This window comes from Tamandua tetradactyla, chromosome 11 (genome assembly GCF_023851605.1).
Source record: "Tamandua tetradactyla isolate mTamTet1 chromosome 11, mTamTet1.pri, whole genome shotgun sequence".
NCBI lineage: Eukaryota > Metazoa > Chordata > Mammalia > Pilosa > Myrmecophagidae > Tamandua > Tamandua tetradactyla.
In genome coordinates, this window is record NC_135337.1 from 19,973,774 (window position 1) to 19,999,017 (window position 25,244).

At 32.4% G+C, this 25,244-nt stretch overlaps 1 protein-coding gene across 2 annotated transcripts in view; it reads left to right on the top strand.

Moving 5' to 3' along the window:
* Positions 1–25,244, top strand: part of COL11A1 (collagen type XI alpha 1 chain) — a 215,067-nt gene that overhangs the window by 151,417 nt on the left and 38,406 nt on the right. For both annotated transcript variants that reach the window (XM_077120085.1, XM_077120086.1), the window contains exons 42-49: positions 5,216–5,323; positions 7,449–7,556; positions 8,712–8,765; positions 10,461–10,514; positions 11,018–11,125; positions 20,957–21,010; positions 22,667–22,720; positions 23,978–24,031. In XM_077120085.1, the coding sequence (XP_076976200.1) occupies positions 5,216–5,323; positions 7,449–7,556; positions 8,712–8,765; positions 10,461–10,514; positions 11,018–11,125; positions 20,957–21,010; positions 22,667–22,720; positions 23,978–24,031 (594 nt within the window). The remainder of the gene's footprint in view (positions 1–5,215; positions 5,324–7,448; positions 7,557–8,711; positions 8,766–10,460; positions 10,515–11,017; positions 11,126–20,956; positions 21,011–22,666; positions 22,721–23,977; positions 24,032–25,244) is intronic.

Here is a 25,244-nt window from a genome sequence, read left to right on the forward strand (position 1 = left end):
TCAAGAGTTGGTATATGCCATGTACATTTTGTCAAAAGATAGTAGATTCTCAGTATATTGTTGTGGAATGTATAAATGGATCCTTTTTTAATATACTGTTTAAATTTTCATTTCTCCAAAGGGAAATTCTCTAGTGATTCAAATGGGAATATGGGATTCATTAGACTAATTCTTTATAAAGTTGGCCTGTGAATATATACATATTATTTTCAAGTTTGATGTAGCATTTACTTAATCAGTAGGTACTATAGGAGATGTTTGCTTTTCACTTATAGATGAATAAAATAAAATCATTGCGGAGCATGCTGCTATTAAAATTTTCAGGTTTATAGGATGTTTGAAGTAACTAATGGGAAGGAAATTAGTTTAATTTTAAGGCAAAAATATACATGAATAATTATCTTCTTGTTTTTGTATGTTATTTCAAAGTTATGAGCTGTGACAAGATTATGAGCAATATTTTAACTATAGGAACAAATGTTTTTTATTATTAATTTTAATGTTGGCTTCACAAGCAAATTAGCACTCTGGAATTTAATTTTAGTAATATTTCAAGGTAAAAATTAAAATATGTAAACTTTGTAATAAAAAATAGTGTATAAAATCTATAAACTATCCCCATTGTCACAAATTCAAATTGGCATTCTTTCTCTACTGGAGATACATAGAATCATATTGCTTAATTTTAAATATTGAATATATATCAGTATAAAATTAGCAAACATTCTTTTTTTAAAAGTAAATGTTGGGAGGGCTACAGTGGCTCAGCAGGCAGAGTTCTCGCCTGCCATGCCAGAGACCTGGGTTTGATTCCTGGTACCTGCCCATGTAAAAAAAAAAAAAAAGTAAATGTCATAATTTATTTTCATTTAACGAATAAATCATGTATCTATTTAAGGTAATGCATATTTCTTTTAATTTTCATAATAAATTTTCTTATGAAAATTTATTATGCGTACTTAAGGAAAGTACGCATTCAATAGATGTTCTGAAAATTTAGGAGCTCATATTGGCAATACATGAGCACTTTTTTAGATCCCAAATTTTTAACATATAATTATGTTCACATATTAATAATACTTTATACTTATATATTCCAATGAAAATGCGTAATTGTATTATGTTCTTATGTTTATTAATACTATTAATTATATTGCAGTTATTTAAATACATGCAGTACATATTTTGTGCCTGGGATATATTAATGAGGAAAGCATGGAGTTATTTGCAAGATAAAATTCAGTATACCAAATGCTTATTAATTCATTCAGAAAAAGATGGAAAACATAGAGCACTGTGGCACTGTATGTGAGGAAAATTTAGAAGTATTTCTCCTGTTTCTAATTCCCAGAGCGTTGCAATTTGGGGGTGAACTGGGGGTAATGTGGGTCTAAAGAATGGCTGGAGTTTGAATATATAGGAAAAGGTCGAATCCTTTCTAAGTCAGGAAATAGGAATAATCAAAAAATCAGAGACACAGAATGTGAATATTGGGTTAGAGGGACAGTGAGAGATACAATATTTTAGGAGTAAACAATGTTCACATTAAGATACTAAAATATAAAGAAAAAACATGTTTGTGAGTATGTGCATATGAACATTTTTCTGGAAAAATCAAGGGCAAATACATTCTCAAAATGATGCATGATTTCAAACTGAGTAAGTATTCTTCGTAAATAAGAAAAGAATACTGAGCTTTTAAAATCAGAAAATTCAATTTTTAAGAAGTTCCTTAGGGCAGTGCAATGGTGGTTCAGTGGCAGAGTTCTTGCCTGCTGTGCCGGAGACCTGGGTTCGATTCCTGGTGCCTGCCCAAGAAGAAAAACAACAAAAAAAAGGTTCCTTAATATCTCAGGTGGCACCATCTATCAAATAGTTATCAAAACTGAAAACAATTATTTACTGTTGTTATTGCTTAAAAGGAAAAATAAATGTATCAACAGCAATACACAAGACACAGATCCTAAAAAGTTCTGTAGTAAAGTTCATGTGAATGAAACAATGTAGAATGATTATTTGGATAAAAGAGATAAAGATCATGACTGATAAAGGTAATCATCAGCTCTTTTAAGTTTTTTAGAGAGTGTTCCACCAACAATGACCTTGTTCTGATGGAAGTGGCTTTGAATACCCACATTTCTTCTACCTATAAAAATTTGACATATATGTATGAATTATGTTGGTACAATCTGATGGGGAAAAATCCTCACCATTTATCAAATAATCTATGCTGTAAGAAAAAACTTTGTAATTAAGGCACATCAGCTAGACCTGAGCCTTATGGTTTTCACTTAAAAATATGTAGATGGTACAGGAATTAAATTACATAGTATATGCAAATTACTTAGCTCGATAATTGCTAAGTAATAGGCTCACTAATTGGGAAATACTCTCTTGAATTAGAAGCCTCCTCTTTCTCATGACTCCTTTTATAATTCCAGTCTCACAGCTGTCTGTCTCAATGGGGTTTATTTCCTTGGGTCTTCTTCAAACTGTTGGAGTTTAATTTAAAAGAAAAATTGAAAAGAGAAAGATTTCATGTCCCAACAGATCAAAATTGCATCTCTTCTTGTATAGCCAATTACAAATAAAATAGCTCAGCAGTTAAACTGAACACTTATTTTAGATTTGATAACACTAACGGGCAGTAATCCTTTTCTAAGTTTGTACAGGGACTTGATAAAACTAAATGTAATGCTCACTATGGGTGCCTACTCATCCTCAATCAGATTTTTAGATGAGGGAAGACTTCTTTTTAGGGAGTGTTCATGTTAATCTGAATAAGACAGAACAACTGCTCACATTGTATGTTGTCTTCTGTTGATATTTTTCTATTGCTAAAAAACAGTACTGCTATTATTGAGCTTTTTTACTCTCTCCTTTTAGTAATTCAAGAAATATTTTTGCATTTCTGTCAGTTTCATAGTCCTCCTCCTCCTCCTCCTCCTTCTCTATCTCCCTCCCACCACTGTTCCCTCTCTTTCTCCCAGTCTCTCCCTCTCTCCTTTCTACCTTTCTGTTATTACAGTCAGAACTTCACATTCCTTTCTGTTTTAGTCCTATAAAACAGAACTTATAAACTGCAAAATATTTAGAGGACTCTACTCTTATTTTTCTCTCCTTCACTGGTATCTGAACTCACTCACCAGAAATCTGCCACCTACTTAATAGTTATACCACTTGTGGTTGACTCTTTTTCGAATAAATATTTGATATTATAAATAAAAAAGAACATACTTGACAGAAGGGAAAATGTTTATTCTCTAAAAAAATACTAGCTGCATCTTTCCTTTTGATGGTAGCTTCCTCTTTGGTATTTGGAACACTTCATTGTTAAAAATTCAATTTTCACATCTTCATTAAATAATTATGCAATATGAGGAACACTTTCAGGGTTTATTTCTTAAACATTTATTTTTATCATAAAATTGCCACTCCTGTTTATATCAAGTGCAGATTTCACAATGTCTTTTGCACGTATTTTTGGAAAAGTTTCCCCAAATTATTTCTACCTCCTAAGCTTAAGATATCACATAATTAGGAAATTTAATTCAATTAGTGGTTCTATTAGTCATCAAAAAAGGAAAATGAAAGACCAAATCACTTTTTTGTGTGTTACTCTTAGGTATTCCTTATAGCCAAATCTATCCCTACATTTATTTTAATTGTTTTAATATTCAGATAACTGGCTAACTAAAAATTATTCTAGTAACTTCTGAATTTAGCCAGAAAAAACATCAGGAGAGTAAGTAGTAAATTTACTTGTAATTCTTTTCAATGATTATTTCAATACAATTGAGTGGAATTGAAATGAAAGAAATTGCAAGAAAAGAGAGAGTCACTGATGTCCTCGTTAGAGAGAAGTAGGGAGTTGCTTTGTGGAGAATGCTCAGGGCATAGAGTACAAAGTTTGGGTCTTCCCTTTACTCGTTATATGACCTCTTTGAGTCATATAAAAACTTATCTTAAAAACTGAAATGCTACAACTTCAAACCAACCCATGGAACATTTTGAGAATAAAATGACAAAATGCACGTAAAACTACTTTGTAAATTGTAAAGCACTATCTGTAGTCATAGTATCATTGTATCATTGTTCTTATAGTCATTTATAATTAGTGATCTATCTAATAAAAATATAAATTATGATCAAAGTCGATGATTCACATTGTATAATAAAATGATTCCCAATTGTATGAGAACTATATTATTAGAAAATATATCTTTCAAACTGTTATAAATCATTTATAAATATCATTTTAAAGGATATTATTATCTGAACATCTTATTTATTTAGAACAAATACTAATAATCGTATTTCCTAATATTCCACATGTAGTTCAGTCATGAAAGAAAGTAATAATTATATCCATCCACCTAGGAATCTAATCTGAAGACAATGTCCTTGCTATCTTTTATTAAATAAAATTGGAAATAGTAAATAAGTTAGAGTTGAGCTTTATACCACTCTGTAAATATATGCTTGCATTTCTTTTAGTCTTACTTGAATTAGTGTTTTTTTAATTGTTGATTTAGATAATTGATGTGTTAACAGTATCTACTGATTATTATTTTCAGAAATTTTCACGTATTAGTTATCTTTTTTATAAAGCTAATTAATTAAAAATGTCCTAATCTTCTCTGGAGATCTTCAAAGAAAACTTAAGGATGCAATCTCTGGGAAAAAAATACAAACTCTGGGATAGTGATTATCACATTTTATTATGTAAAACTATATGTGTTGTCTAATACAATAATGTTTTCTGAAATCATTTTCTGGGATTTTGAAATTTGACTCCGTAAGTTTGAGGTGAATCTCAGGATTCACTGTGAGAAATACTATTCTAGGAAATGTATTTTGCCAATCCACAATAACATAGTGAGAAAATTATATAGGAAGTATTTATTGCATATGTATATAATATATATAAAATAAAGCACTGTGAACACAAATGAAATAAGATAAAATATATAAAATATGAAAGGTATATAAATTTAAAATATGTTTCCTCTCATCAGTATTTCCTAACTTTAATAGCTCTGCTTAATATTGGGACTAAAAATGAATCTTTCCTCTTTGGGATCTTAAAATTCTCTAAAAGTTAATTTTACATTGTTTATTAGACTACAAGATTCCCTTGTTAAATGAATTACTCTTAAGCCGGTATCACTCTTGCCATTTTAAATAACAAAATACTTAATTTTCCGCGTACTAGGGCTCACCGGGAGAGCGTGGATCGGCAGGGACAGCCGGCCCAATTGGGTTACCTGGGCGCCCAGGACCCCAGGGTCCTCCCGGTCCAGCTGGAGAGAAAGGTGCTCCTGTAAGTAATTTCAAGGAGAAGATGTATTATGCCGCTTCTTTGCACAAGTTATTACTTTTTATTCAAGAATATTAGCTTTTCATACCTCACTGCATTTCCTCTGCATATGTGCCTGGCATATAAACACGCCTCTTTTTATATTTATAATAGAGAAAATTTCAAATTCAATTAAAGGAGATGCCATTTTCCTGCACTTTATGAAGCCCTGATACCTGTGAGGGAGGTGGATATTATTAATGTAAAAGACTCCTGAATTTGCTCCTTTTAAAATATGAAATTGGAGTTTTGATTAAAATGATACCTTGCTGTTTTATATGAGAAAAGTGTGAACTTTTCACTCCTGTTGTAATACAACTTCATTTGCAGTCACTTCCATAGTCTGTAAATTAATTCCAAAGAAAATAGCTGCCATTCCATGAAATTTGTGCTTTGAACTACAGTGAATGAGTCTGACCAGTTATCTTATACCTACTGGACTTTAAATTTTTATATTTAAGTAATAGACTCTATTCTGTTCATTAGGTGTATGTTTTTTTGTCATAAACATAAACGTATTCTCCCTTATTTTGACTCCAGCTTCTGAGTCATTTATGTTAATTTAGAAAGAAGAAATGTATTATTCCCTCCTTCTTCCAAGATTATAACAAGGTTCATTCAGTAAACATAGGTAAAACTTGCTGACTATACATACACCAAAATGTAAGTTGAATAATTTTATATACACTAATCTTGACATATATAATCAAATTTAAATCTATGATTTTCAAAATACTTTTTATCATTAAGACTTCTCTTCGAATAAATTTATTTCTTCCCTTGTCCGTAAATTTTCTGTCATTACTCCATGATATCATGCAAATGTTTCCAAATTAAGAAAAGTGTTTCCCTAATCCATCACTTTTCAGGTGTGTGTTGGGATGGGGCCTAGGTGCCTGAAGATAGAATTTTTGGACAATTGAAAAAACATCTTTAATATAATAAGAATTTTTCTTTAAAGCAATGTATTTCCTGCTAAATAATTTTTTAACTCAACAGTTTTGCATTACAGATATTATTTTCTGAAATATTACTAATAAAAAATTGGGTAAAAAATTACTTACCTTCCTCTCTTTTACAATCTTTTGTACTTACAGCTTTTACAATCTCCTGTTCAACTTCAGACAACAAAGAGTTGCCCAAACAACTATAGTATACTGAGTGCTGTTAAAGGAACAGAAATGAGATAGACTTTTAGGAGGTAAAACTTGGTCATTATAAATGGAAAGGAGGTGGTGAGAGCAGTGAGGAGCTCGTATAAACAGGAGAAAAGAATCACTGATGGCAATCAGGAATATTGTGTGTGCAAAACTGTTGTAATCTTGTCTTCTAAGAAGCGATTTTAAACTCTAAAAAGGATTCTTTATGGCAAATAATGAAGACTGTCCTCATTAACAAGGCAAATGAAAGTTTGAAAATGTATGTAAATACTTTTTATGGGAATAGAGATGGTCTTCGTTAACAAGGCAAATAAAATTTAGAAATTAAAAGACAGGGAAAATGTGATTTTAAAACTAAAAAAATAAATAAAGCTAACAGGCTTGTCATAAAACAGCAGTTAATTAAAATACGAAAATCTAGGAAAATCCATGAAATATTTGTTAAAAATGGAAAGGGTTACATATAAAGCATATACAACATATTTTTCAGTTGAACCAGAGCAAATGCATGTTATCATTTTTTAATGCCTAATTTGTCTACTGCAGCTCTACTTCATTAAAGCCCTAAAGGGGAATAAGGGCCTGGAGAGATTTTCACGGGCATAGCACTTTCGATTTATCAATATATAATACTACTGCCTTAAAACTATGGGTTTGAAAGAAGAATTATAAGTTGCATCTTATTATTTTTATGGACCACAACCTGTGAATCATAAATTCTTAAAGGGTATTTAAGTCATCAGAGAATGGAGGGATTGTTTTGATCATCATTTGCTACTTGAAATTTTTTTTTTCCTTAGGAACATTAACATTTTCCCTGTTGAATAGAAGCCATGGCATGACTTGTGGCTGCACTTAAAAATTGTAACAAATGGTTCATTTATACGTTCTTTAGAGGAAATTAACAATCTCCTGGATTTTCAAAACAGGGAGAGAAAGGTCCCCAGGGCCCCGCTGGGAGAGATGGAGTGCAGGGTCCCGTGGGCCTCCCGGGCCCTGCTGGTCCTGCCGGCTCTCCTGGAGAAGACGGAGATAAGGTTGGTGTTTTTTTATTTGTGTTAGTACAGCCTATGAAAAAAAGTGTAATTATTTATCAAGAATTCTGGATTTATGTTTTTTTAAATTAGATGTCAGATCAGGGGGTGCAAGGGTAGTTCAACCGTAGAATTCTCACCTGCCATGCGGGAGACCCAGTTTTGATTCCTGGCTCATGCACTTCCCCAAAAAACAGACAAACAAGCAAACAAACAAAGAAAAAAATAAATGGAAAGTCAACAAATGGTTCTGCAATAATGGGGCATTCACAAGGAGAGAGGATGAAATATGGCCCCCGTAATACAGCATACAAAAAAATATTAGATGCCAGATCAAATATGACCTTTTGCAAAGTTTCATACACCTTCTGTGTGTTTAAAAATTTTATTTTAGAGGTTGAGAATTAGTACCCATTCCAGGAAATAGTATTGGGATGTAAACAGGGAAAGGGAATGAAGAACGATGGCGGTGAGAAAAAATAATAGAAGACAAAGTTGTTTATTGATTTTTTCAAAATACGTAGTTTCTTAAATAAACATAAAATTAAAAAAGTATTATTTGTGTATATTTAGCCCATATGTCATGGATATTTCACAGTTAGAGTTAAAAATGAGCTGTATACCTTTTTGATAACCATGGTCTTCTCTGTGTTTTGCTAAACTATAAGAAAAAGTTCTAAGCTCTTATTTCCAGATATATGACTATAATGTTAAGTTTTTTAATTTATTGTATTTTTTAATATTATAAAAACTTGCATGGAATTTTGTGAACTAACACTTTGATAATGTGCATAATTTTAGCACTTGGAAAACTAGAAGAGAAATAAAGCAATTTGTATTAATTTATGCAATTGGTTTTCTGTATGAATCAATACACTTTCATTATTAGTGGATAGTGGTAATAATTGAAAAAAAAAGGTCTCAGTTCCACCTGCAGTATTCTTCAAAGTTAAGTTTACATGTATTTGTCTATATACTACTCAATTATATATAGTTAGAAGCAGAAGGACCACAGGCTTTTACATTTTAAGCAGTGACAGTAAACTCTAGCGTATACTTATATTAAAGATAAAATTTAATAACTCATAGTCATGATGGCTAAGCAGTGATAGGTATGGCAGGTTGAGATAAACTATAACTCATGTCATTCAATTACAGGGTGAAATTGGTGAGCCAGGACAAAAAGGCAGTAAGGGTGACAAAGGAGAAAATGTGAGTTTCCTATTGTTACTGAAAGAACACTGTTTGTGATATTCACTTAATACCTTTTACTGTTTACCAGGAGTATTTTTCCATACTATTATTTCCTATCTCTCCAAAAATTATAATATAAATAGTATATAATCTCTGTAATTATATAGTTCTATAATTCTATAAAACTCTGAGGAATTTTTTTACTTCCGTAATTAGAAAAAGTTTAAATTAATATGTTTGTATATTCTTATTTGAGATGTATGTATTTTAAACTCTCCATGGCAACTGAAAATTTCATATAATGAAAGTCTCCTTTTCCTTCTGAATGTGAGAAAGAATGTATGTATATGTCAAGATTAAATGCCATTACTAAGTTCTACGTCTATAAGAATTGATAAATCTGTTCTTTTGTATATATCATGAATTCTTTCTTTGAAGTGTTTCTCTTATTGAATCATGAAACTATCACACTGATTTCTGTGTTTCTCCACCAAATGACATGTTCATTTTTGCCTCTGTGACTTTCTTCATTCTCTGACAGTTTATATCCTCTTTAAATTATATATTTGAAAACTTCTTTCTTTCTTAGATCAATCTCATTAGATAATGGTACTCTTACGAACTTCATTTCAACACTTATAATTTCTATACTTTTTTAGAACACTTACTGTCATCTGGATTTTTATTCCCATTTCTTCAATGTGTGTATACTTACTTTCCAGTAAGATAAAAATTAAGGAAGCATAGCGATATCTCCTCCATTTCTTTTTTAAGCTAGAATAAAACATTATACAACATCCCTGGAATTTGATTCTAATGCACTACTACTCTGTTCTGTCCTAAGATCCTATCATTCTGAGGCTATTAGGATTAGAATTATCATACATCTTAACTAACAACTTTACACAGAGGTTTTAGTGGAATTGACAATCTCAAGCTAATGGTAACCAAAGAACTATGAAATGAAAATTTGTAACTAGAAGAAAAATCTAAAATCAAAAAAGAAACAGCATACAAATTATTGCAATGTTTAATCTAGAATGGACTCTCAATTTATTTTTTATCCAGTAGCTGAAGTGCTTGACAGATAAGTGACAATAATGCTGTGCTTTCATGTTGTGAAATTATGGCAATCACCTGCATATAGAAACTCAATTATGACTCAGTTATGGGACAATTTATGCATGTAGACTCATACTGCCTCTTGAAAAATCTATTGAATATATATATACTAAATATTCAGGTGTTGCATGAGTTCATATATGAAGAAAATTCCATATTTCACTGCATTCTGCCTGCATAGAATCTATAGCATCTTAATGTTTAGTTAGAAGGTAGTTTATAGACTAATTTTTATGTGCCCTTTCCCATTCATACATATCTCATTAAAGATACCTGCTATTTCCACACTTTACAAATGTGAATCTACAACTTTATTTTAGCATGGAAATCCATTTTTAAATATCCGCATTACAGATGAGGGCTTTCAAGAGTGTCAATTTAAAATTGATTGCAAATATGCACGTTTGATCATAAGGAGTGAAATAAATAATGGTTAAATGTGCTAGCTGCAAAAGTTTTCTGAGTAATTTTTTGTGTGTCCAAAAGAATGTAGAGATGTTCAACAGATCTTGATCAGGAAATGGTCTGCTTTATATGGCTGAGGCTTTTCTGGCTTCAGTTTCAAAATTACTGATTTTTATCTCTCCCTAGGGACCACCTGGTCCCCCAGGTCTTCAAGGACCAGTTGGTGCCCCTGGAATTGCTGTAAGTATTCCACATTTTTCAGCAAATCTAAATCCATACAGCTCCCGGATTAAATTTATGAATTGTCACATAACCAGTCGATTTTGTGAAATGATTTGCTTTGTTTGTATGCTTACTGTTGAAGCAAATGTAAATAATCTAATACAGCTAATCAAGCTGAGCCTTATAAACAAAAGCATTGTGGCTTTGTTTAGAATGAATAGCTGGTCAAGTAAAACCTTAATATATAATAAATTCTGAACATTATGTTTTCCCTATTAGACAGCTTTTACTTTACTTGGTATACATGGTAAAATCAAAATCAGTCATACTCCAGAAGCAAAGAATTGGGCAAAACAAACAATGGTAGATTAGTTGCTGGTAATAGAATTTTGTCTGCTCATTCTTGGTGATTCTCAAATCAACCAAGATTGATTACATTGGAAATTGCTACAATGTTATGATGGCTTGCAGCATAATCATCGTTTATCCGGTTTGTGATAACTTCCACTGCTTTTCTCCAGGGAGGTGATGGAGAGCCAGGTCCCAGAGGACAACAGGGCATGTTTGGACAGAAAGGCGATGAGGGTGCAAGAGGTTTCCCTGGACCTCCGGGCCCCATAGGTCTTCAGGTGAGAAGCTCTCCATTATTTAATTTTTTTTTTAAAGTCATGATTTACTCACTTACTTCTGACACTTGGCTCTTTGGTGGATGAAAAACAAAGCTCCATAGGGTTTCATGTAAGACCCTGTGTACAGTTTTTGCGTAATGATTGTTTTGCTTAAATGTAAATCAGAACTTAAGCTGCTTTTTAGAATTATTATTCCTCTGAAGATGTGTCATTTCTGGTGCCTTTCATTCACTTTTTTTTTAAATGAACTACAACCTTATTTAAGTCTGAGAGATAAAAGTAAGACATCAGAAGCATTTTCTGTAGGTGTCATGCAGGAAAAGAGAGGACTTCAGATCGCTCAAAAAAATTAAGAGCATTTCGAGAAAAAATGCATTGCCAACAACTGCCAGCAACAAATGCCAATGGCAAATGTTAAACAGCAACAGGTGAAATAAAAAGTGAACAATAAATTGATCACTCAAAATAGTTTATTGTTTTCAAATTCTGTGATTTAAAAATCATGTTTTCTCCTTTACCACTTTCCCTCCCAAACCTACCCCATCATTTAGTCAAAATATAAATTGCATTAGATGCTATAAATGTGGAAATTTATATTCACATTCCCTGAGATAAAAATAGAGTAATCTTTATTTTCTCTTGATTAATTTTTTATATGGAAACAAGATTTAAAATGATCGCAACATTATAACAGAAATTAACAGGTAATTTAGTAGTTGTAAACAATATTTTGTTTAATATGCCATTCTCATTTATTCAGACATACATGATTATGTAAAAATATCAAAAATTGTGGCTAATTTCAGAAAACAAAATAATCCTTCATTAAAATTCTATAACTTGCCAGTTAGTTGCTTAGGACAGATGTTTTTATGTATGACATATGTTGGGCAAAATCTAAAGTAAAAATGAAATAGTCATGAAAATAATTTAGAAAAGTTGCAAATGTGCAAAAACAAAGGTGATTTGTTTTTGAGAAAATAATTATAAGAATATAGCTGGGATTTTTATATATATTGAAAATAGATATATCATATTTACCAATTTCTGAAAAGTGAGTTTATAAAAAAATGCCGATTTTATTCTTAATTATTTTTTCATTGGATATCATAATTTTTATTTAATAGCCAATTTTCATTTTGTGATGCACACACAGGAGAGGAAATATTACATTGTAAAGGACTGTAGGCTAAGAATTTTTTATTCAAATATGTCTTGCAATTAGAATGTTAGAGAATAATAGACATCTCATGTGCTGGAATTTTTTTGTCACTATTCTGCCGATGTTCACTGCTCCTTACTTATGTTGGAAACATCTGGCTTTTTTTCTTCCACTTGGTTATTTTACTGACCAAGCAATCCTCTGAAAGCATATAATATTTCATTTTAAATATTATTTGAGGATCATTTAGATATTTTTTATGTCACCTTCACAGCTTAAGAAATAGTTAAATTAATTTGTTTGGTTCACTGCAACTGAATGTTTTAGAAAACTTAGAAAAGTAAATGGACTCACATTTATATAAATAAATATAACACTTATCTTTATTTTCATAAATAAAATCAGGCAAGTATTGGTTTTGATATTAGTTTTTACATACACACTTTTGCACAAATTACATTGCAAACAATGTAACAGCATTCATGAATACTACATGTTCTAATTTGCTAGCTGCCAGAATGCAACACACCAGAGATGGATTGGCTTTTAATAAAAGGGGATTTATTTTGTTAGTTCTTCAGAGGAAAGGCAGCTAACTTTCCAGTGAGGTTCTTTCTTACATGGGAAGGCACAGGGTAATCTCTGCTGGCCTTCTCTCCAGGCCTCTGGGTTCCAACACCTTTCCCCGGGGTGATTCCTTTCTGCATCTCCAAAGGCCTGGGCTGAGCCATGAGTGCTGAGATGAGGTATGCTGAGCTGCTTGGGCTGTGCTATGTTGAGTCTGTCATTTAAGCACCAGTTAAATCAAACATCATTCAATGCAGCAGGTACGCCTCCTAGCCGACTGCAGATGTAATCAGCAACAGATGAGGTTCACGTACCATTGGCTCATGTCCACAGCAACAGAACTAGGTGCCTTCACCTGGCCAGGTTGACAACTGAATCTAAATACCAAACTGCATATTCATGAAGCACACATACTTGAAAATCATAAAGCATTTAAGAAATAGATTGCTGATAGGAAGATGGTGGGGTAGGAAGGTCCAGGAATCAGTTCTTCCATCAGAACAACTATTAAAAAAGGTAAAACCAGTGTGAATCAACTATTTCAAAACTCAGGAGTCCATTAAAACACTGTTCAGTATCCAGGGCAGACCAGGAGAAAGAAGCTAGAAATTGTGGTAAATACCAGTAAATTACTCTCTATCTGTGGCAGTTCCCAGCACCATCTCCCACTCATAGCAGTCAGCAGTGGGGTCCAGCCCCTGACATAGCCGTTGGATGTCACAGAGGAACATAAACATTCAGTTCTCCGAGATCCAAGGGTTTGGGGGAACCAATCACTGATCACCGCAGGCACTGCTTTTGATTAGCTAATTTAGCTGAGTTTGGCCGTTATTCCAAACTTCACTAGACAAAGGCAGTGGAGAAAATTTAAAGACAATGCAATTCCTCAGAGCTGTGGAAAACAAACAGCTTTGTTTGTATGCTTACTGTTGAATCAAATGTAAATACTCTAATATAGCTAATCAAGCTGAGCCTTGATTTTCTGGGCAGGTCTACGCACCCTTCTGAATCCAAGCTATCCCCGCTCAAGGGCAGTTTGTAACTGACTGGAAGTCCCTTTATGGGTCCCTAGCCATGTTAGGCTGGAAGAGACTGACTTGGGAAAATCTTCTTAGCATGATTCCCATTCCAATAAAGAGACTGAATCAGTAATAAAAAAGAACCCTCCCAATAAAGAAAAGCCCAAGGCTAGGTGGCGTCATTGGGGAATTTTACCAAACATGCCAAGAAGATTTAATAGCAATCCTGCTTAAACTTTTCCACAAAACTGAAGAGGAAATACCCCCTAATTCATTCTATAAAGCCAACACCAGCCTCATACTAGAGCCAGCTATACATACCACAAGGAAATAAAATTACAGCCCAATGTCTCTTATGAAAGCGATGCAATAATGCTCCACAAAATACTAGCAAGCTGAATCCAACAGCACATTAAAACAATTATACACAGTGATTAATTGATATTTTTTGCATGTATGCAAGTGTAACTCACCATAAGAAATTCAATTAATTTAATACTCCACAGTAGCAGTATGAAGGAAAAACAAACACCAACCACATGAGATCCTCTCAGTTTATGCAGAAAAGGTCTTTGACAAAATTTAGCACATTTAAAAAACTAGGAATAGAAGGAAACTTCCTTAACATGACAAAGGGCATGACAAGTTGAAGGAACCCACAGTTACCATACGTAATGGTGGAATTCTAAAAGCTTTCCCTCTGTGATGAGAAATGAGACAAGGATGTTCATCGTGAACACTGTTACCTGACATCGCACTGGATGTTCTAACCAAGCAATTAAGCAAAAAAAAATTTAAAAAAACAATTACCCAAATTGAAAGGAAGAAGCAAAATTTTCCCTGTTTTTAGATGATGTGATCCTATATGTGGTAAATTCTGAAAAAAAAAATCCGCACTAAAGCTTCTCAAGCTAATAACTTCAGCAAAATGATGGTGTGCAAAATCAGCACTCAGAAATCAGTAGTGTTTGTATAATGTAGTAATGAACAATTGGAAAATGAAAGCAAGAAAATAAAGTCCATTTACAATAGCAACTAAAAGAATCAAACATCCGGAAATAAATCTAACCAAGGGTATAAAGAACTTGTCCACAGAAAACTAGAAAATATTGCTAAAAGGAATCAAAGATGACCTAAATAAATGGAAGGACAACCTGTGCTCATGGATTAGAAGACTAAATATTATTAAGGTTTCAATTCTACCCAAATCAATTTACAGAATCAACACAATCCCAATTAAAATCCCAACAAACTCTCTTTGTAGAAATGGAAAAGCCAATCAACAAATTGCCTGAACCACTTGAAAACTAAGAATGAAGTTGGAGGACTCACTTCCTTATTTTAAAACTTATTACATAGCCACAACAGTCAAAGCAGCATAGTCCTGGCACAGGGGCAAAAATATAGACCAATGCTTTTGAACTTAGAGCCCAGATATCAACCTTCACTTATATGGCCAACTGATTTTTGAAATGAATGCGAAGACCACTGAGTTGGGAAAGAATAGTCTCTTCAACAAGTAGTGCTGGGAAAACTGCATCTACATATGAAAAAGTATTATTTTTTATTCCTGCCTCACACCATTTTAAAAATCAGCTCAGTCTTTAATCTCCTGTATTTTAGAGCAACTAGAAGTAAAAACCTAAAATTGTGAAATTGTAAGCCATGTCAAACTCTGAAATATAATCTACAACAAATTTCGGTGCTGTGCTTTGAAATTTATAGCTTTTTTGTATATATGTTATTTTTCACAAAAAAGAAGGAAAAATGTCGATTGTGATGATAAAAAAATATTTAAGCCCTCTACCCTCCTATATTCTGGCACAGCTAGGAGGAAGAATATGAGAGGCTCATATGGTAGCCCATGACAAACTCTGGGATCTGTCCTGTGACTACTTGTTGAAGAAGGCTTTAAAAACTACTACTTTTTTTTTTTATTTCTTTGCTTTGTATATATGTTATACTATACAAAAAAAAAAAAAAGAAGAAGCAATAGCACCAAAAGAAAAGAAGTGACAGAGTGTGCCCTTCAGAGAAGACAATTCCTGCTTTGAGAAGTTTGAGAGGACGTGAAAGATCCTTTTGTAGTGTCCTATATTCAGCTTTGTGGAATAAAAGCTTCCAGAAGCTATTCACCAGCTCCTTCCTCATACCCAGGACTGAGTTTCTTTTAATGCAGACTTCTCTGTGGGATCAAAAAGCATTTTCTGGATCCTCAGATATTCAAGTGTGATGTACAAGTTGAACTCTAATATTGTACAAAACATCCATATTTTTAAATTCAAATTGTTGAAGCAGAAGGGACTTTTCATATGGAGTGTGTTGGTATGTTTAGGTAGCATCCTTAACACTGGTCTTTGGAGTTGTGATTCTCCTTTTTTCTGAAGATCAAATAAAAGATTAGGTAATCAATACATAGGCCATAAAAAAGGAGAGAGATTTTTAACTATTCAGGGCATCCTTCCCTTCCAAATAAAAAAAAAATCAACTTAAAATGGATCAAAGACCTAAATATAAGGGCCAGAACTATCAAACTCCTAGAAAAAATGTAGAGAAGCATCTTCAGGACCATGAATTACAGCTTCATTTCTTAGATTTTATACCCAAAGCACAAGCAACAGAAGTAAAACTAAATAAATGGGACATCCTCAAAATTATAGACTGCTGCACCTGAAAGGACTTTATCATGAAGAAAATGACAGCCTAGCACAATGGGAGAAAATATTGTGGAATTCACATGTATAGGAAGGGTTTAATAAGCCCAATAAATAAAGAAATCCTTCAACTCCACAACAAAAAAGATAATCCAATTAAATATTTGGCAAAATACTTGAATAGACATTTCTCCAAAAAGAAATACAAATAACCAAAAAGCGCACGGAACAGAACTCAACTTCATTACACATTAAGGAACCACAAGTCAAAATCATCATCAGATACCATTTCCCACCCACCAGAATGACTAGTATTTAAAACAAAGTGGGGGAGGGGGAATTATAAGTGTTGGAGTGGATGCGAGGAAATAGGTACCCTCATTCATTGCTGATGAGAACATGAAATGGTGCAGTCTCTTTGGAAGAAAGTTTGGCAGTTCCTTAGAAAGTTGTATGACCGATAATTCCACTTCCAGGTATCAACCCAAAAGAATTGAAAACAGGGACTTGAACTGCTATTTGCACACTGATGTTCATAGTGGTATTATTCACAAAAGAGTGAAGCAACCCAAGTATCCATCAGCTGATGAATGTAAAAAGTTGTAAAATTTACATGCAATGGAAAATTATTAGGCTGCAAAAAGGAATGAAGTTGTAGTTTGTATAACCACCTGGAGGAAACTTGAAGACATCATATTGAATGAAATAAGCCATAGGTAAATAGACACATATTTTATGATGTCCCTGATATGTTAGAATAGGTTAACTCAAAGAGTCAGAATCTAGAATATAGTTTACAAAATGATAGGGTGGGGTTAGTGAATAGGGAGTTAAGGCTTAGAATATACAAAGTTTCTATTTGGGACAGTGGAAAATTTTTGGTAACAGATCGTGGTGATGGAAGTACAACATTGTGAACTTAATGGCACTCAAATGTATATCTGAATGTGTTTCAAAGAGGAAATATTAGGTTATATACATTAATAGAATAAAAATGTTTTAAAAATCCATGGAAGAGCACAACACCAACTGTGAATTATAAGTTAAATTTAGGTACTATAGTTAATAATATTACAAAAATGTTCTTTCATCAGTTATAGCAAATGTACCACATCAATACAAGGTGATAATAGTTGGGTGGTATATGAGAATCCTGTATTTTAAGCGTGGTTGTTCTTTAAACCTACAGCTTTTCTAAAATAGATAGATGATAGATAGATAGATAGATAGATAGATAGATAGATAGATAGATAGATAGATAGATAGATAGATAGATAGATAGATAGATAGATAGATAGATAGATAGATAAATGGGAAAAGCCCCTCCCCTCCACCAAATAGATTGCCAATGGATTTATTTTCTTCTGCTTTTTCATTTAACTAATGGGTCTGAATTCTATAAGCTTGTAATTTTGGAACTTAGTTCTCACGATTAAAGGTGGGGTCTTGTAGCTTATATTTATAAAATATTCAATAGGAAATCTTCATTTCTACAGAGTAAAGAATGTTCTCTTTGATGAGGGTGACTCAAGAAATCATTTCATTAAAAATAATTTCCAACAGCTACCTTTGTAAATCCAGAATCTGAAAAGATGCTAATTTAATGACCATGTTCACAATTGCATTTGCATCCATTAATTGAGTCTTCGTGGCAGAATTACAGTATATATAAATAATAACAATCTAATACTTAGGTTAAATAACTTGATTTTTCAACTCAGTATTTACTACTTGTCTACCAATGAAGTAATAAATGATGAGAGTTCTTACCTAAATTCATTTTTATATGTCTCCTAAGTGGCAAATGATTTTAAACTGACAAACCTCAGAATCTCTACATGTATAAATTACTCTATAAGAAAAATTTAGGATATCTAAAAGCTTACTAACATGGGAGTGTCGTTTAGCATGTTTAGTTCCCTTACTAACATGGGAATATCGTTTAGCATGTTTAGTTCCCTGTAACAAGAGTATTTGACTGATTATGCCCTATTAATTATAATAATGAGAACGTTCTGCCTAATTAACTCCGACTATAATCAAATTTCATCAAAAAAGAAATAAATATTTCAATTTTTTCTTTTGCACTAAAATTAGGAATTTTGCTTAAATTTTGCATAAAAAGAAAAAAGTACAGCATTGCAAAAATGGTCCTGTAACTGAAATTAAAAAAGATTAGATATAATACCATTCAGTTTGGGGATCCAAAATCAGATGCATTCAATCTGTACTAAAAGATAGAAACCTGGATAAAGGATAGAAAATGTGATTGCTAATTTATATGATGTTTACAAGAGCTTTATTATGTTTCTTTGCAATGCATTCTCCTAAGGGAAATAGTCTTAAAGTGAATCTTCATTTTATGTGTGTCAAAATCTTCTTGCATGTTAAAGAATTTAAAGACCTGTGCTCCCTCAGTGAATTCGAATCTCTCATGTTGAGGACCTTGAAATCTAAAATTTTAGCAAACTCTCCCCCGTTATTTAGGTAGACTGAAACCTGAGAGACACTGCCTAGTTATTTCTTCCCGGGAACTTCACTTATAATGCTAGAGACTACTATCATTATGGTAACTGCTTGAGAAGAAGTGTGTCATCATACATTCTTTCCTAGACATCTAATTGATATTTGAGGTGAAAAAAATCCTGGTATATAGTGTCCATTATAAGTGAGTAATTAGGATTTCATCATGAAAATGAATATGTGCCATATCAAATAAAAAATTCACAAAAACACTTAGTACAGCACTGTCTTTCCAAAATGAGAGATCATAAAAGCAGTTTTGCATTTAACAAAATGAAATAGAACAAGATAAACTAAAATGAAATAAAAATATCAAAGTACATCACTTATGCAAAAAGGATAAGTATTACTTCGTGAAACATGTTTTAGCTGTTTTACATGTGCACGATTAGCATTTAATAAGTGAAAGGTACTTGTTATTTTGATCTTGGTCAAATAATTTGCAGCCACTTCAGTGTTGTGCCAGGAAATCAATAATTTTACTAAAGTACCAACAAAACTATAGAGCTTTTATATTATTTGCATTTTTATTTCCCAAATAGATTGCATCTGAGCTACTATTGCACAGACATTAAAGATAAAATATGTATACAGTATTTAAGATGTATATGAATAACACTAAAAGTCTTAAAAATGAAAATAACCCTTAATCCTACCATATTAAAAACTATTTCTGTCCAATAATTATCATGCATATATTACATATTTATTTTTAAGTTATATTCATGTCATGCATATTCATTTGTATTTGGATTTTATCACTTATCACAAGCACCATCCATATTTAGAGTATTAGTAAATACTATATTAATAATTCTGTGATATTTCATTAAGTCAGGTAAACAAACTTAATTTAGCTAGGTGTGCTGTGATTAAACATTTTGAATCATCAAGAATTTTTACTATCATAGCTGTTTTTGCAGTAAATATTTTATTGCATGCAGCTTTTTCTGTTGATTTTCTATTTTAGGATTCATTCAATATTTTACTGAGAGCTTGGGTTTTGCTGGCCTTCTAGTAAAGAGAGATACAGAATTTACACCTAAAAGACCAGTTCCCAAGAGTACTCGTGATTATGAGATTATAAATGAGTGTAACAACAGTGTTTATTGAATATTCAATTCCAAGCCTGTACAGAATTTTATGATACGAAGGAAGAAATATAAATCATGGTGGAACTAGTTTGAGAAAGCGAATAGGTATCAAGAGGAAATAGAATAGTTTCCCCATAGAGACATACCCAGGTGAGGTTTGAGTACTGCCTGCTCTGACATAATGCTCTAAAATAGAACCCCTCGAGACCAATCACAGTGAACTGGATGTATGGAAATGGATTTTATAGGTTTCGTGACCTTGTGGGTTTGTAAGTTTCAGAAATGGAATTTTAGGGTTCAAAATTCAGAAGATATTTATGACCCTGGGAAGGTATTGGAATATTTGTTTTTGAAAAGGTATTGTCCAAAGCTAGTAATTAATTACAAAAATGCAAAAAAAAAAACAAAAACCCTCACCTAGATAGGATAGTCTAAAACAATTTGAGACAAAATGTTTTCTGCAAAATATTTACCTGTCAGTCCTATATACCGGTCATAAAATATATACCAGACAATAAGGTGTTCATAAATTCCCATACCAAATTATATATTTACTTATTTTACCTAAAATCAAACAGTGTAATATTTTACAAAGCATAATTTTTATTTGTAAATTTAGGTAAAAGATTTTTATCATATGTATGCAGCACCGTTCACATTAAGTATTCTAATAAATACTATTCTCAGAATCTTAATTTCCAAATCCTATATAACTTTATATTTAATTTTTGATATTATTGTATTAGAAATGACTAAAAATGTGTTTTTAAATATGTGAGTCACTTTTATTGTTTTCCTCTTTAATTCCTTAGGGTCTGCCAGGCCCACCTGGTGAAAAAGGTGAAAATGGAGACGTTGGTCCCATGGTAAAGTTGTATTTTTCAGTGTTGGATGGAAACCACATTACTAATAGCTTTCTTAAGGTTTATTAATGTGCAAAGAGTAGACCTAAGGCTGTGACACTTTCCAGGTTGATACCACTTTCCCCTACTGCCTGATTGCCATCTGCCACCACTGAGGTCTCGTCTTAAATATCTATCTTTTCTTTCTCACTTTGCACTTACGTGCAAACACAGCAACATTCACTGGCCTGTCTGTGCTACATATTTTTCATTTGTACATATTGTTGATAATCAACGCCTATGCATTAGTTATTGCTTGGTTTTCAACTCCACACTTTATGTGGGACAGGTAAAAATATCTATAATCTTTACCCAGTATTTGGATAATTGACAAATAAAAACAGTATTAAATGTGTTATATTTTGAAGCGTATTCTTAATTTAATTAGGAAATATATCTTAATCAGAATGCTGTAACCTATTTGTATTCATTGATTCTGCTTTTCTACTCTAAGGATACAACTAATTCCATGATGAAAAATTTGAAATATGTATGTTTATTTATTAATCACTTCTTTAGATAAGAAATTAATTAGCCAAGGTAACTGAAATCAATAATGAAACATAATGAGTACATTTGCTGATTGCTCCTTTCATTCAATAAACATTACCCTGAGTTTTTTTCTTTTTCAGGATATATTTTGATATTTTTGTATGTCCATGTTAGATTATATTCTCCTCAAGTACCACGAACAGATCTAATTTTTAAATTATTTGAAAGAATTCTTATGATCACAGTAATACTTAAATACAAGTTATCCATAATAAACATTGCTGCTTCAAATAATTGATTTATACTTCCAAGCACCATCAGATAAATAGCAATGCTTTTGCAGTCATGAATGCTATGGTTCCTGGAAGCTACTGCTACGTTCGACCTGACCTTATGGTAATAGCTAATATTAGAGAAGCTTTTCAGCCATGAAAATAAAAAAAGAATAAACTGTGACCTTTTAAAAAAGTACTAATGCCCTGGAATTCACTACAACTACATTAATAGGTACCTGGAGGATAGGGGCTCTGGCCACCAGTAATTTATAAAATGTGCCCACTGTAATTTTAGTGCACAGCCAGGAGATAGAAAATTTGTTTTGGAAGCAAAACTAGTTATTCTTATTTGCAATTCTAGGACACAGAACATGAGAGTGGACAGTACAAGCGAAAATACAAGTAAACAAAAACATTTTTCTGAGTTGCATTGTAAATCTACTCATTTTTTGTCCCATCTTTATGTTCCCTTCCTATAATAGTATATTCTAACATGATATTTCTAATTGCGTTGTGAGTTCAGTGTACAAGGAAGTGGCCCTCCTTAACCTTTTTTCTAATCAAATCGCTTTTCCTGTAGCCCCTAAATTCCCTGTAGCTGTGTGTAAAGGATCAATGGCCAAAAATGTTGCTCCTTCCAACAAAAATGACTTTTACCTTTGATATGCTTCACTTCTTATGATTCACCCAGTATTTGGATAATTAACACATGTAAACAGAGCAATAAAATGTGTTATATTTTGAAATATATTCTTTTTGAAATTTTTTTTATTGTTCTTAACCACAAAAACATGAATGTATTAGAAATACATTGAGTTTGGTTTTCGTAAGTCTGAATATTTGTGTCTTACAGGGTCCGCCTGGTCCTCCAGGTCCAAGAGGGCCTCAGGGTCCCAACGGAGCTGATGTAAGAACTGTGAAATGTCTCTAGCTGGTTTGAAGCTTTAAAGGTGTCTGGATTATTTAGTCATAGAAGATATCTAAGATACAGTGAAGATCATGAATCTATTTTCTAATGTTAGAGGTGGATGGAAACTCAGGTCAGGTGTTATCTACACTCCCTTTTAGCTTACAGGAAAAGAAACTGGTGTTTTCAAGACAACCCAAATCCAAAATGGGAACACATACTTAACATTCAATATATGTTTATTGATGAGCGAGAAGTTTTAGATGCGTTATATAGTAAGCCACATTGTTTAGGTCAACATACCTAGGCTGCACTTTCATGTAATCATTTTTCAATAAGTAAATGTTGAGCTGTTCCAAATTTTAACTCTATCTCTGTCAATGGCATGAGAAGGTTTGTAGGTGACTTTGTATTAGCTTCAGTTTATACTCCCCAAATCCTTTATGTATGCATCTGTTCTCAGTGGCTTTTATGTAAAAGCTTTACATTTTATCTTATCAGTCTGTAAAACCTTACAGCAAGATGTGCATGAGAAATGTTCCTTTTATCACGTAAAATGTCTCCTTTCAATTGCTTCTTCTGAGCTCAAAAATTGTTTCCTTGTTCCATTATAGGATTTCAAAATGTAAAGACTTCATCATCTTACTGTAAACCTTAATGGATTTACAGGCTTTAATCACTTCCCTCCTTTAACTTCACCTTTTCCCAATGAAGAAGGTTCAAGTCTCCTCATTCTTCTGGCCCTTTTTTGCCGCTATTCTGTTATGCCTTCTTGTAATTCAGATGGGCCCAAACTAGATAAAATATACTAGGCACTGATAAACTAAAGGAACTTTTAGGTTTCAATTCCCATTAAGTAATTTAAGGCTGAGATATGACAGCGATCATATCATTCTTAACTGCAGTCATATTTTTAATTCACTAGAGAATCTATATAATCACTCTCTAAAATTTATATGACATTTCCATGGGCAGAAAGACTGGGTTATGTCCCAGGTAACAACTGGTTTGACTGGAGCTGGAATGTCTCCTGTTTTATCTTCAGAATCCTGGTGAATTTTAAAACCACTGTAATAATTTCAATTATTTGCTATCCAGTAAACCTGACAATTGAACAGGGGCATACTTTTGTTCCATCCTTCAGATAACTCAGAATATTTCACTCTCTCTCTAAAAAAAGCAAGATATATATTTAATGAATTTTTATTTTGTCACAAGAATAAAGATAACTATTACTGTTTTTTTTCTACACTGCAGGGGCCCCAAGGACCTTCAGGGTCCATTGGTTCAGTTGGTGGTGTTGGTGAAAAAGTAAGTAACTTACTGACAGTTCGAACTAGAAGAATTAAGGGTTTTTGATAATATTGGCTAATATTTGAAGTACTTCTAATTTTATTGTCTTCTAAGCATTTTACTTGTAGTTTTCTATTTGCACATGTATCACATGGGTCATCTGCTGATCTGCTTAATGGTTAAAGAATTAAAAGTTACAATTGGGGTTCATGGGTGGTTCATTGGTAACACGCTCACCTTCCATGCAGGAGACCCAGGTTCGATTTCCAGGCCATGCAACCCCACCAAAAAAAAAAAAAATTAAAATGATGAAGATGCCATTCTGTAATACCAGGTTCTGTGTCAAATGATAGACATGGAATATATACTTTTATCATGGCAACAACCACATGATTTTGGTATTATTATTATTATTATTCACATTTTTAAGTTGAAGAAGCCAAGGCTTAGAGAATTTCAGTAACATCATAAGGTTTTGTCATTAGCAAGTAACAAAGGCCAGTATCCTCTCCAGTACATGTGTATCTGAGCTGACCTTAGTGTTTCTAATAATGGCATTTCCTAAAAGGAGAATAGATTGGTTGATATAACTGACTTAGAAGGGAAAAAGGGAAACTTAAAATCATAAAAATAATTAATTATTCATTTTGTCATAATTTTACTTAATATTTTCAGAACTAGTAATTTGACCTATCTTTGGCACATTTCAAAGTGATTGACATGTGCCATAACATCTGAGTTCAGAATAGCTTCCTTTACTCATGAACATGATTTCAGTTAAAACATTTGCTGTTCCTTTTATGGAAACGTCAAGATGATTCTCTGATTTCTTATTTATGCATGCACTCGATTCACGCCTTAATAGAATTTTCAAGGGTATCATCATTTATAGTTGCTTTGTTTAAAACATAATGTCCCAGTTTTGAGAGAATAATTATGTTTCATACCAAAAAATATAATGCAGTAAAAAAAAATGTAAAAATTTCCTGACCTTGTTAGTTTACTGAAGTATATTGAGGTATAGACATAAATACCAATCTTAAATGCTACTCTGTTTATCACGTCTTTTTAATTGTCTTGTACTTAAATTTATTCATTTAAAGGATTTTACCCTCAGAAAAAGAAGCAATTTCCAGAATGTATCATTTTGATGTTTACCTTTGTTCAATGCCCCCATTCTAGTATGTTGATTATAATTTATTCTATGATTAGGTATTCAGAATAATTTATT